The sequence below is a fragment of the Vespula pensylvanica genome, chromosome 11 (genome assembly GCF_014466175.1).
Source record: "Vespula pensylvanica isolate Volc-1 chromosome 11, ASM1446617v1, whole genome shotgun sequence".
NCBI classification, from domain to species: domain Eukaryota; kingdom Metazoa; phylum Arthropoda; class Insecta; order Hymenoptera; family Vespidae; genus Vespula; species Vespula pensylvanica.
This window is the reverse complement of record NC_057695.1, coordinates 352,647-367,041: the sequence shown is the minus strand read 5'-3', so window position 1 is coordinate 367,041 and position 14,395 is coordinate 352,647. Positions and strand designations below refer to the sequence as shown.

The following is a 14,395-nucleotide window of genomic DNA, read 5'->3' as shown; positions in this document are numbered from 1 at the left end:
TTTTTTATTCTTTTCTGTTTCAATTCGAACAGAGTTTTCTTTTCTTTTTTACGATACTCGCGCTTTACTCTTTCAGCATACTTATTTATTCATTATTGTAAATAATTACGAGAGATCAATATCAAATTAATTATTTGATCGATTCGTTTATCTATGTTTCTATTGTTTATCTATTGTTTTATATTGTTTGTTCTTTTTCTATTTCTTCTTTTGTCCTTTCTCTTGTCTTTTTCTTTTTCCTCACGATGTTTGTTAACGGTTACGAAAGTACATCATCGTATCGGGGGTTTAAATATCGATAAAAATGATTTCATTCATTATTTACCCTTGCTCGTTAATAGCTTGAAATATAATTACAGTACAACATATATGGATCAGAATTAATGTAACATGTATTATAATTTTATTTACATAATTTCTTCGACGAGTACGCGCGACATACATTACGTCGTACAAGAAAATGTGTGTTAACATCGATTTATATTTAACGGTATGTGGGTGAGTAAGAACGTTGCTTTTTCTCGACGAACCTTTTTCTCTTTATTTCTTTTTTTATTTTTCTTTTATTTTTATTATTATTATTATTATTATTATTTTTTTTTTTTTTTTTTTAATAAATCTCCTATCTATGTAAAACACATCCATACGTATACGTAAATGGTAACACGAGCTAAACCGATCGATTTATGAATTATCGTAATGATAATCATTTTTTCTAAATAGACGTACACGTCTTTACACTCCCTCACTATTCACTCCCATTCCTTGTCACCATAAACGAGAACATTGCTTTCTGCAGAAAATTAAATAACTACATATACACATGTACACGTATATACAGCATATATGAAGGGATTGAGAGTATTACATGTAAGTACTTTTTACGTGTATTCTTCGGTAAAGTACAATAGCATGATGCATTAATTATTACGAAAGTGTATTCTGTGTATATCGTACAAACCATAATCGATATGTTCACAACGTTCACTATAATATGAACGACTAACGGATGTCGTGTAATCGATTAGTTATATACATAAATACGTACATACATACATACATATATATGTCGGTATATGTTATATTTCCATGTATATAGTCTTTTCGTAATGACCTTATTAAACGAGAGACATTATTAAGATATTCTTACGTCATTCGTGTTCGAGATTGTAAAAAAAAAAAGGAGAAGAAAAAGAAAGAAAAGCAAAAAAAAAAAACAAACAAATTCATTTACAGATTTGTTTTACTTGTTACGATCTTCTTCGTCGTTGTCGTCGTCATGAAGCATCAACAAATCACGGTGGATATTTCAAATATGGTGTATACCGCTTTCTCCTATTTGGCATTAGCTGGGGCAGTTTGGATTTTCTTGAGACTTCTTCAGGCTTGCTTTTGGCTTCCTCGGCATTTGAAGAAACAAAATGACGTACAACAGATGTTGCAGGATAAGGTATGTACTCGTTTGAAAAAATCCCGCCGCGAAATTTTCCGTCGGTAAATTAGAATCGTTGGAGTGCCACCTGGCGAGAGGAATTGTTACTCTTCAATCGGGTCGGTAACATCGTTCGGCAAACTGTTTTATCTATTGTCATTATATGATAACAACGAGCAAACGTTAAATTCGATGGATGCAATGTCTTGTTCGGAGACAAGAGATTTCAATTCGTTTTTAATAAAAAAAAAAAAAAAATTTTATAATACTTTTTTTTTTCAAATTGGACGTGTGTACTTGTATCAAATTTTTTTGTCATACTCGTATTCCGTTTTTCTTTAATCATTGTTTTTTCTAATACTAATAGGAAATAAGTTGAGTCGGTAATGTTACCGACTCGTACTACTTTATCTATTACCATCATACGATAACACGAGTAAACGCATGAGATATTGCAGATGCGACATGTTTTCTCGAATTTTATAATATATTATAATTAACAGCTCGTTTTTATTTACTTTTTTTTCTTCAAAAAGAATTCTTTCTTTCTCTCTCTCTCTCTTTTTTTTTCGAAATTGAACATACGCATATCAAACTTTTTATTATCGAAACGAAAATCAAACTTGAAAAAGATTGTCGTTCGTTCATTTATCTATTTTTATTTTTACTTTCTTTTTCTTTTATTCTAAGGTGGATAGTTACGAGAGATATATACTCGAATGCGAAGAAAAAGAGAAGACGATGATATTAGGGGGAGAGAGTACGGAGGAGCAAAATATCGAGATCACGAAAAAATGGATGGAACGAAGAGAATGTTTGGAAATGTTGAAGCAAGAATTAAAGAAGATACAAGATGGCGATGAGATCGATTATCAGGATTATATTTCTGAATTAGAAGAGGAGGTGGAGGAGGAGAATAAGAGGAAGATGAAGGAAGAGGAGAAAAATGAGAAGGAAAACAAATGTACGGAAGAGAAAATTTCGAGCAAACATGATGGATCGTCGAAACAGTCCGAAGAAATGGAATTACTGATTGGTAAAAAAGAAAAGAACGAGAAAGAGGAAGAGAAGATAAAAAAGCACAAATAATATATATATATAAATTTTTGTTCTCCTTTTATCCTCGTCCAACTAATCGAGCTTGTAATTTGTTTCATTTATTTTTTTGACAATTTCTGTGTTTTTTATAATTTGTCTTTTATAATTCTTTTCAATGATTCGTTCGTCCTAACCTTTTTCTCTTTTCTCATTCTGTCATGGCGGCCATGTGTCGACTTATCAAGAAAATGTATTTTTTATATACGTCACTTTGTAATAAAAAAAAGTGTATATAGATAATATATTATAGAAGTGTATAGTAATACTATATAAATATATAAAACGAGAGTATGTATTCTCAAGGTATATATATATATATATAATATAGATATAAAATAATAAATCGATCGTAACGTACACATACACACACACACACACACACACACACACACACGAAACGATATTCTTAAATCGTATTCTTTTTCGTCGTATTCGCATAATCTTCTCTTTTCGCACATCTGATTGTACAATAAAAAGTATATACATATGTACGTGTTTCATATATCTTGTGTTTACCATTGTAATCTTTCTTTTCTTTTCTTTTTTTTTTTTTCTTTTTTTTTCTTTTCTTTTTCTTTAAGAATCATCCTTAAATGATATAGACGACAAATCAGAAGCATAAATATACATACATACATATATATATATATTTTTTTTTTCTTTTCTCTCTAATCATCCTTAAAAGTGATAAAAGAAAAAAAAAAAAGATCAGAAGCTTTCATATGTCATTATTTTTCTTTCTTTCTTCTCTCTCTCTCTCTCCCTCTCTCTCTCTCTTTTGTTTTTTTTTTCCCATTTAATTATCGCACGTCAATCGTGTTTAACGAAGAAACACGTTTGACATTGTTTGCCTTTGAAAAATATCGACGTAGATTATATCATAATTAGATGCACGTGTACGTCGATTAGCATTGACGAAATTTAATGAACGCGTGTACGATGAATATTTAACTTGTCTAAAGAATTCACCTGTATTTTCGTTAGAGCTAACTTCACGTTGTTGGTAACAGGCGTCGTCGACCTCAAGGTCGCGGCCACGTTCGAACAACGAGAAGAAGAAAGAGGAAGAACAAGAAGAAGAAATACACAGTCATGTTCGTTCTTGGCTGTTTTCCAACTAGAGCAATATACAAGAATAATTTCGTAGATTGCTACGAGGTTCTTGTTATTAACGTTAACCTGTTATCGACTCTTGCATGTTACAATCGATTATTTATATACATGCATACATTACACGTACATAGATACATACCTTTATAATTTACATTTCCGAAGTATAATAATAATAAAAATAAAAAAATAAAAAAAAAAAAAAATAAAATAACAACAATAATAATAATAATCGCGATCTTTGCGTATTATAAATTCGTTTAGATGATTCAAAAGATACGAGCAATATAATAGAAATGTTTTATAGATCGACGATATGAAAAATTTGCAAGCTCATCACGGAATTAACCTCTTCTGTCATCTCATCCTTCATAAAGTTAAAAGTTTAAACGTTAAACTTTCAACGTCAAAATGCATTCGTACTATACGTTTCGTTCTTTTAGACCTTTTTTTTTTTGCATTCAATTTATCATACTCTCGTACACACGCACGATTTTTTTTTTTTTTTTTTTTTTTAAAGGAATATATATATTTTTTTCCCCACCATCGGACCATGTTGGTCTCGTTTTTTTTGACGCGTAAATTATAATCGTTGCGTTGTGTGTGTTTTGAGGTTATGTACGTGAATTTATGTGTGTGTGTGTGTGTGTGTGGGTGAGTGCATCGATCGAAGCACCATCGTTTCCCATGTGAACATACCCCAAGGGATCTGCTTTTTCAGGTATGTATCTATTGATCCTGGAACCCTTTCTTTCGATCACGAAGAACCAACTTGTTAAAAAAAAAAAAAAATAATAAAATAATAAAAAAAAAGAAAGAAAAAATGGATGATTTTTTTTTTCTTATAGCAATCAAGCAAACAATTAAAAAATAAAGAACGACGTAAATTTTATAATTCGTTGATCATGACCGAGCTTATGAAAGAATAACGTTTTATTTGTATATTACAATCGGTTGCGTCACATTAGAATCGTTAGATACCTCGTACCTATACACTGTTTCGAGTTATAATTGAATTTTTGAGAGACGTGATCATCATTAAAAAAAAAAAAAAAAAACGAATAATCGTAAAGAAGGTCTTTCGATAAAGATCGTCTTTTTATTCTGACAATTATAAACAATGGCGTCATATGAGATATATCATTTATTTAAACAGACTTTTTGTATCATTCGATCGAATTACTGTGTATCGTTAATCACTTCGTTGAAAGTATTCGTTTAATTCTTTTGGATAATTATTATCGAGTATTATATATTAGAATCTTTCATTTCAATACATTTCGAATGTACGTTTATTCATTGGAATAAATTCGACGTGTCGTATATATATATATATATATTAGGAGTATTAATTAATTTGAATCGTAAATTTTGGAAAGTAATCGAAAAAGAAATTTTGCCATTATTAACGTATTTATAAAGATAACGCGTCGATATCGAAGAAATACATAAAAAAGGAAATAATATAACCGTCACACACAGACACGCTTGAACATGCACGTACACAATCATCATTGATACGTACGTATACGAAATATACGTTATAAATCGACGTGTTACCAAAGTTTGCCGCGAGGTGTCACTAGTAGTGGCAGGGTAGAGGGGCTCAAGATACGATCCAGTCTGGCTCGAGCCGCGCTAGTGTACGGGTGGGTGGTAAGGTGGTGAAGGTGGGAGGGTTAGAGAGGTGAGAAGGGTGAAGTTAGCCGCGCATCGTTTGGTAAGAGAGAGGTAGGTTAGGTAAAATGAAGTGGGGGGGGGAAAAGAGTAACGGACAAGGAGCGTATCAATCAACGTATGTGTGTGTTATGTGCGCGAGTGTATGTGACGCGTATATATAGGCTGGCATGTAATAGTGCGTGTATATAAAGCGATAAAGCTAATTGTGTGCGGTTACCTGATCAAAGAAGAAGAATTTTTCACGAATTTTCTTTTCCTTCGGAAACAAATTCGAATTTTATCGATGACATCTATATATACATGAATATAGATATATGCGTATTCAAGAAAAGAATAGTAGGTTAATCGAAAAAAAAAGAGGACAAATAGAGTGTACGAGAGAGAGAGAGAGAGAGCGAGAGAAAAAAAAGAGAGAGAGAGAGAGAGGGTGAAGTACTCCCTCTCAAGATATAACAAAAGGGTAGGAAGTACGATGTCGTCCAGTAAAACCGGTCGACGTCAAACTTTTATTCACTGATAGAGTATATTTTCGTCGATGTACTCGCTCGTCGCAAATCCAGAAGTTGAGGACGACGATGATAGCAATAGTCATGCCGACGCGAACAAACGAACTAGTACGACTGGCACTGTTGTACGTTACGATGAGCCACATTCTGAAGAGAATGACGACAGTGATGTATCAACGTCTTCTGTTAGGATAAGAAAGAAACGCAAGGGGTAAGTTTTGTTTATCATTTATTTATTATTTTTATTTTCATCGTCGTCATCGTCATCGTCATCGTCATCGTCATCGTCATCGTCGTCGTTGTCGTTGTCGTCATTATTATCATTTTTATTATTATTATTATTATTCCTTTGTTTTTATAAGCGTGATACAAGTAAGTGATCAAAGTTAACAAACATTTCTATCGGAAATTATTCGTAAATAACAAACTTGTTAAAAAGGGTTCGATGTATTCACGCTTATTTATTTATTTATTTATTTATTTATCTATCATTCTTCTCTACGTTTTGTTTCTTTTTTTTGGCCTTCTCTTTAATACCCACAGAGAGCGCATTTGTATCGAAAGTTGACGAATAAGAGACAGAAGAACGTGGAGTGAGCGCACATTTCCGGGTTTCTTTTCTTTTCGTTTACTTTATTTTATTTGCTTCTTTTTTCTTTTTTTCTTTATCCTTTGTTTGGGTTGTATTTCTGTTGGTAATGTAGGCACATGCGTTGAGTTCATTACGGTTGATTCTCTCTCTCTCTCTCTCTCTCTCTCTCTCTCTCTCTCTCTTTATGTATGTATATCTCTCTCACTCTCTTCTGGAGCCTGTATATATACTATCTTCTTTCTTTCTCTCTCTCTCTCTCTCTCTCTCTCTCTCTCTCTTTCTCTCTCTCTTTCTATCTCTATTTCTTTCTCTTTCTCTCTCTTATTCGTTCGACTCGTTCCTGTTCCTGTATTTCTCACTTCTACATACATATGTTCGTTCATTCCCGCGTTCCTGCTCTGCTTCCTTTTCGAGGTCGATGACACCGTTGAACTCACGATACACATTTTTAATTCAGGATCGTTATTCCACTCGGAAAACTATTTTATTTTCCATCTTCCTTTTCTTTCGTTTTTCTCGTCTCTTTTCCTTTTTATTTTTTTGTCATCATTTTTTTTTCTTTCCGATCTTTTTCCTTCGTGAATCGAACGTAAATCGAATGTTTTTTTAAAGTTCGAGAGGTTAGCTCATTGGGCGGCAATTTTGAACACATGCTTTTAAAAAGATATATATATATATATATATATATATATATATATATATATATATGTATATAATTATAGATATAGTTATTCTTTCTTTATATAATAAATATTTTTTTTTATATAGATATGTATATAATATATAAATATATGAGATATCATTTTATGTTAAAAAATAGTTAAAATATACATATATGTATATATATATATTTTTTTTTTCTCTTTCTTTTTATTTCTTGCGATTATTAATAAAATTCTGATTCGTGTTTATATTTTTGTTTTTCTTTTTTCTTCTTCTTATATTTACCTCAACGAAAAATAATAGTCGGTAATAAATCAAATACGTAATGCGTATAATTACGTTGAAAAACATCTCGTAATAATTAACAACGATTTTCTATTAAACGTATTTAACGGTTCGCTATTACATTCATTATTCCGTTTACCGTTAAACGACCGACTTACTAAATATTCTAATATATTAACTTGCTACGTTATAATATGAAATTTTAATCGTATAAAATACTCCTTTCCACTTATATCTTTCGAATCTAAACGAGTGTAGGTTAATGAAGAGAACTTACTTATCGATCTAGTACCGATCGGTAAAATCGTGTAAAACGATTTATCGACAATGTAAGACGTAAGACGTGTCTTACTTCAGAGTATTTACTATTTACGTAAGCAAATAGAGTAGATAGGGTTAACAATGATATTTTCATTCGGTAATATCGTATCTTTACATTTATGTTACGTATATGTAGAATATATATATACATATATATACACACATATGTGTGTAACTAGCGGACAGGTGACCGAGATGCGAAGGTCGTTGACCCTTAGATAGGATATATCTTATGACGTCATTGATTGTAGGCCATCTTTATTTACAGCTTTTGCTTCGCCTATAGAATGTCTTTCTTATCAAAGGTCTCTCTCTCTCTCTTTCTCTTTCTTTTTCTCTATACGGTCTTTAACTTTATAAATTGATACGTACGTATATACACACCCATATATATATATATATATATATATATATATATATATATATATTAAAACACACTCATATATATACAAATAGTTATGATCTATATACATATAGAAATATATATTATTATTATTTTATTAAATCCAGAAAAGAAATAATTGTTAAATAATTTACAATGATACATTACATCGTACTCGATATAAAAACAGGATACAATATATATATATATATATATATATATCGTCTTCGATACGTATACGTAGATGACTGGAAGCAATTGCGTCAAAGTCGTTAGACGTTGTAAAGACTCGATCATACACCTCACATACCTTCTTTTACTCTTTCTTTTTTCCAAACCATTACGTCAGCTTTGCGACACTACTCGCACGATATCACATCGAAAGTTTTCCTCCTCGTCATCGTCATCGATCGACTACGAAACTAACGTAACCTAACATATTCCATGGAAATATCAAACGTTCTATAGGCCTCTAATTTTATATCCTGTTCGGTCTTAGATATAGATAGATATACGGAGCACTCTTTAATATATAATCAAATGTATTTTCTCCTTTTTTCCCCCTTGTCTATTTCTGGAATTGGAATTGAAAGATCAAAGAAGATAGAGCTTGAATGTGAAATAGTTATTTTTACTACTCTTTATTCTTTTTTTTTTCTTCTTTTTTTCTTCTTTTTCCATATATATATATTTTTTTTTTCTCTTTCCATTCAGTCTTCCACAAATACGTATTACTATATTTTTTCTTTTTTTCTTTTTTTAGGACGTGCGCACGTATTTGCGTCGGATTGGTCTCGGTCTAGTCAAATATTTTACTAGTCATGTTTTATTAAATTTTTTATTACTTCTCTCTCTCTTTTTTTTTTTTTATTATTATTATTGTTAGGTTATTGCATTTGTACGAGAGAATTTTTTTTTTTTTTTTTTTAAATATATAATTTTATTGTAGATTTATTTTAGAATATATGAATACTTTTTTTTTTTTTTTTTTTTTCTTTTAATATATAATGTTTCTTTTTTTTGTTTTGCTTCTGCAGACTCACACATTTGTCGTTATTGCTTTTATTATTACTATTACTATTATTATTATTTTAATTATAAATTTAATAATTACGAATTTTCGTAACGAGGTAATTACGATCGATTTTTAACGTCCAATGAGTTTATCATTAGATCAATCTTATTACAATAATAGAATGATTTTTCAAATTTGTACTAGTGATTTTTACGTTCACGTAACTTTCAACAAATTGACATTTATCATTATCAACATTTGACTTCTTTCGGAGTACGTAATTTTCAACGAACGATATTATTTAATATTTATCTTTATCATTTATACTATCGCACTAATAGAATTTTGTACTATTTTCAACTTATCCCTATATTCACATTTTTTACAATTTCGAAACAATAGAAATTCTCTTGTAGTAGAATTTTCCGAAAGATTTCCCGACGAATGCATTCTGCAATCTTAATTTTAATCGTCTCGAATATTTTCTTTTTTTCCTCTTTTTCTTCTTCTTCCTCCATTTATCTTACCCTCTTCGTCCCTCACCCACCTATCTAAAATATAATCGGGATGATAAAAATATGGTTGATTAACGAAAGAAAAGAAAAGAATAGAAAAGAGATGGAAAGAAAAGACAAAATAAAAAACGAATGAAAGAATAAAAAAGAAACAAAAAAATATTAGGGAATCAAACGATAGTTAGACCGTATCTATCGGTATTTTTCGTGTTGAGAACCGAGCATATCACGCAGCTCCGTTTTATCGATCCGCAGCAGCCAAGAGGAGCTTCACATCCCTCTCCCTTTTCCCCTTTACTTCCTCTCTCTCTCTCTCTCTCTCTCTCTCTCTCTCTCTCTCTCTCTCTCTCTCTCTCTCTCTCTCTCTGTCTCTGTCTCATGTACAGACGAACACACAGACGTAACACGTACACATAGACAAATTCTACTCCATCTTGCCGATTTCAACGTTCACCTAGACAATCTTTCCTTGTTCCTCAATTTCTCTATCATCCGTTCTATCCCATTTCATTTAACGTTATTCAAGCATGTACTTATCCAACTATATACGTACATAGGTATATTTTTAATTATAAAAAAGATATCACACACACACGTGCATGAAACACAAATAATAATATTCTGTGCGTGAAATTTTTCTCTCAAATATATTTACTTTCTTTCCTTTTTTCTTTTTTTCTTTTTTTTTTATACTGCTATAATCTACTCTCCCCTCTTTCTTTCCTTTTTTTTTCTTCTTTTTTTTTTTTTTTTTTTTTTTTTTGAAATTATAGTATAATGAACGAAGAGGAGAGTCACGTGGCAATGCGGAAGAATAATGGCACGAAATCAATTGCGGGATAGTTCTCGTCGAGTTTTCAGTATGACAGGATTGTTTAAAAAGAGAAAGAGAGATAGATAGATAGGTAGATAGATATAGACTAAGAGAGAGACAGAGACAGAGAGAGAGAGAGAGAGAGACAAACAGACAGACAGACAGAGAGAGAGAGAGAGAGAGAGAGAGAGAGAGAGAGAGAGAGAGAGAGAGAGAGAGAGAGAGAGAGAGAGAGAGAGAGAGAGATGCAAGTTGCAGAGAAAGGATTAGATATAGAGGAACGAGAAAGAGTAGGGGTAAAGGTGAGGGTGAGAGTGGGGGTGGTTGGAGGTGGGAGGTGGGTGGTAGTGGTGGTAGTACGAAGAGTTTGGGACGGGGATAGTTGGGGTGGTATTGGTGAGGAAGGAGGAAATTTGAAGAGAGGCTGGGTCGAGTAGGTGAGAGAGAATCGACCCGTCTCGTTCCTTTCGTTCTTTCCTTCCTTCCTTCCTTCCTTCCTTCCTTGCTTCTTTCTTTCCTTTTTTCTTTCTTTCTTTCTTTCTTTCTTTCTTTCAACTATGTCCTGTATGTTTCGATATTTTATCCATTAGAAAATTATATCGTTATAACGTTATATCAAGAATTATGAAGTCGTTAAAATGTAATTTTTTTTATATGTATATGTGTATATATATATATATATATATATATTTGTGTGGGTGGGTGCATGTAATTTGATTTAAAATGTAGACGTTTTTCATTTTAGACGTTGACATAATTTTAAGAAGTAATTTTTGTTTTAATAAAAATTCGAAGTTGTTGTATAAGTAATTTATTAATTTTGATTGTTAGGTATATATGTTTTATATATATATATATATTTATGTTTCTTTTTTTTAATGTTAGTAATTAATAATGATGATATTTATTAATAATTATTATTATTAGATATTATATTGTAAGATTAATGTAACGTAAAAACAAATTATATGTTTATTATATTATATTTTATTTAACTGGAGAACATTTTGTTAATATTGTAATATATCATTATTAAGTAAATCATTGAAATAATTTATACAGTAATTACTTGAAGTAGACACATTTTTGAATACGTATTTGATATATAAACGTGCACGCACACCCACGCAGATTACAACTTTTTTAATAGAATAATTTAAACATTTCGAATATATACAAAATTTATTTCGATCGAGATATAGAAGTTTTTTTTTCTTTCTTTTTTTTTTTTTTTTTTTTTTTTTAAGTAAAACGGAACACTTCGAAGAAAATTAAGATATATTTGAGAATTAGAAAAGTTCTCGTTATTGTTAAGAATCTTAAAAAAAAAAAAAGAAGAAGAACTTCAATATTCGAAATAAAAAGATTTCCATGTTAGAGATTCAATCAATTAAATAACAATACAAAACAAAAACAAAAAAAAAGAAAAACAAAGAAACAAGGCTTATTTGGAATATAAATTTGTTTTAACAAATTAAAGATTTCATATTTTCGTATCATAATAGCGATGCAAATATTCGTCGTCTATAACATGTTTGAATAACATTTGGATTTGACGATCTTGACCTCGGAATAATGATAAACGAATGGACCAAGGAAGGGAAATCTTTTACCTCGTGTATCTCGAATATCTTTTTAGGGGTTGGGAGGGTGAAGGTAAGGGGTAAAGAGATAGAAGGGGTATGTTTGAACACACAGGAATCTCGAATGAAACTAGCTCTAGGTAGTTTCGTTCTTTCTATGAATAGTCCGTAGAATGAATACAGCGTCTTTCTTCTACAAAACACACACATACGTATACACATTTACACACACACACACACAGACACTCTCTCTATCTTTCTTTTCCTTTCTCTCGAAAAATTTTCGACGTTATCTTCAAGGCTATCGAGCGATGACACGCGAGAATGTCAAGGTCAAGTTTCTCTAGTCTTTCAAAAAAATATGAATGCAAAAAAAAGAAAAAAGAATTTCGATCTAGAAAATAATATTTCTTTTTCTTTCTTCTTCTTCTTCTTCTTCTTCTTCTTCTTCTTTATTTTTTTTTTCAATTTTACTTTCTTCTTAATTTTTCCTATCAGAAAATAAGATGTATACGCGAAAGATATATAGCGAAGGAAATTATTATAATGACGAATTGATACGGTAAAAAGAAAATCTATATATCTGTTTGGACCGATATAATAATTTTTAATTTTTAAATAGTTATTTACGATGCAATGAAATCGTTTAAATTGTAAAGATGTATCTATAAAGAAAATATATATGTATCATATGGTATTAGATTAGATGATACGATATTCGAAATCGATAGAAAATTTAAAGATCTTATTGATCTATGATATAAGTCGGTCAGAGATATTCGCACGATGAAAATATATATACGCATACACATACATACATACTACGAAACCGATCTAAAATCACCTCTCTCTATTTCTCTCTGTATCTCTCTCTCTCTCTCTGTATCTCTCTCTCTCTTTTTCTCTTTCTCTTTCTCTTTCTCTTTCTCTTTCTGTGTTTCGATCGTTGAAGCAAAGAGGTCGAATCCTCGTTTCTGACAGTTAAGGTCAAGATCGTGGCCTTGGTTCATCGAAGAAGATCCATTGACGTTGTTCATTTACTGACCTTGATAAAAATACATATATACGTACATACATGCGTGTGTGTATGTATTTTTCTTTTAATTAATCGAACAATATATTTATTTATATTTTTATTATTATTATATTTATTATATTATATATTATTATATTTATTATATATATATATATTTCATTAAATAACATATTGATTTATATTTTTATTATTAATTTTTATTACGGGAGAAAAAATACGTAGGTACGTATTTGTGATTAATAAATTATTTTCGTAACATTTTTGTTTGTTTGTTTGTTTGTTTTTCTTTTCTTCTCTATCTCTTTTACTCAACAAGTTATTTTCGCAGATAGAAGGAAATGAAAAAAATTAAATAATTCGATCGAATCTAACGTCACACAATTATTTACATTCTAATCGTTATTTAATACCGATTAAAATTTTTTTTCTTCTCTCTCTTTCTCTTTCCTTTTTCGTAAATTCGAGTGTCTTCCAATAAATTTTTCTGTCTTATTTCATTATTAATGCTTCGTAGAAACAGTAAAAAGGCAGAAGGAGGTCAAGAAGAGAGAAAGAGAGAGAGAGAGAGAGAGAGAGAGAGAGAGAAATAGTTATTTTTAATTTATTTAGACCGTTCTGTTTTACTTCTGTTTCCCAACATCTTCACGGAAAGAAAAGAAGGGAAATAAAAGATGTGTGTGGGTGTGTACACACGTGTGTGTGCGAGAGAGAGAGAGAGAGAGAGAGAGAGAGAGAGAGAGAGAGAGAGAGAGAGAGAGAGAGAGGGAGGAAGAGAGATATCGAATTTTGATCGATAAACGTAAAAAATAAATGATCGAACGTTTACGAGAAGAAAATTTGTGTGCTATAAGTATTAATTGAAAATCTAAATCAACGAATTACAAGATAGATTTGTTGAAACATTTTTTTTTATTATTATCTTTTTTTTTTTTTTTTATAAATCACTTCGATCGGAAACAATTTCTCTTCCTTTTTTCCTAGATAATATATTTTTTTTTCTTTTGATATTTCGTTTGAAAATGATTTATATCGATTTATCAAAGGACGCTTTTATCTCCGCCATATGTACGACGATTTTATTGGAACTTCTGGTGTCAAATAATAGCTACCTACTCATAATGCTTTTAAATTGAATTGGTTGGAGTTGTTCTCGACAGCGCCGGTATTCTTGCTATTTTAGGAACTCCGACGGACCTAGAATGCACTCGTTGGCAACCCTTTATTAATAGGAACTCACCGGCCATGTCAACGGCCTCCTAGTGCGTTAGTCGGTTACAGTAGTTTCACGAGTTTACATACATCATTCTCATTCGAATCGATTCGATCGACTTAACCTAAGTGATACTCTCAATTTTTCTTTAAA

The 14,395-nt window shown here is 30.8% G+C and overlaps 2 protein-coding genes across 7 annotated transcripts in view; both read left to right on the top strand.

The window, feature by feature from the left end:
- LOC122633088 (myb-like protein X) overlaps positions 1 to 2,772 on the top strand; it is a 3,165-nt gene extending 393 nt beyond the window's left edge. The window contains exons 1-3 of one of the 5 annotated variants that reach the window (XM_043820628.1): positions 226 to 498; positions 1,237 to 1,450; positions 2,123 to 2,772. In XM_043820628.1, coding sequence (XP_043676563.1) covers positions 461 to 498; positions 1,237 to 1,450; positions 2,123 to 2,521 — 651 coding nt within the window. In that variant the 5' untranslated portion in view covers positions 226 to 460 and the 3' untranslated portion in view covers positions 2,522 to 2,772. Of the gene's footprint in view, positions 1 to 225; positions 499 to 723; positions 871 to 1,236; positions 1,451 to 2,122 lie in introns of those variants that run through there. The other 4 variants (XM_043820629.1, XM_043820630.1, XM_043820632.1 and 1 more) reach the window with 4 other exon arrangements.
- Positions 2,773 to 5,706: 2,934 nt separating this feature from the next.
- Positions 5,707 to 14,395, top strand: part of LOC122633076 (mucin-5AC-like) — a 49,894-nt gene continuing 41,205 nt past the window's right edge. The window contains exon 1 of one of the 2 annotated variants that reach the window (XM_043820586.1): positions 5,707 to 6,037. In XM_043820586.1, coding sequence (XP_043676521.1) covers positions 5,856 to 6,037 — 182 coding nt within the window. In that variant the 5' untranslated portion in view covers positions 5,707 to 5,855. The remainder of the gene's footprint in view (positions 6,038 to 14,395) is intronic. The other variant, XM_043820585.1, reaches the window with a different exon arrangement.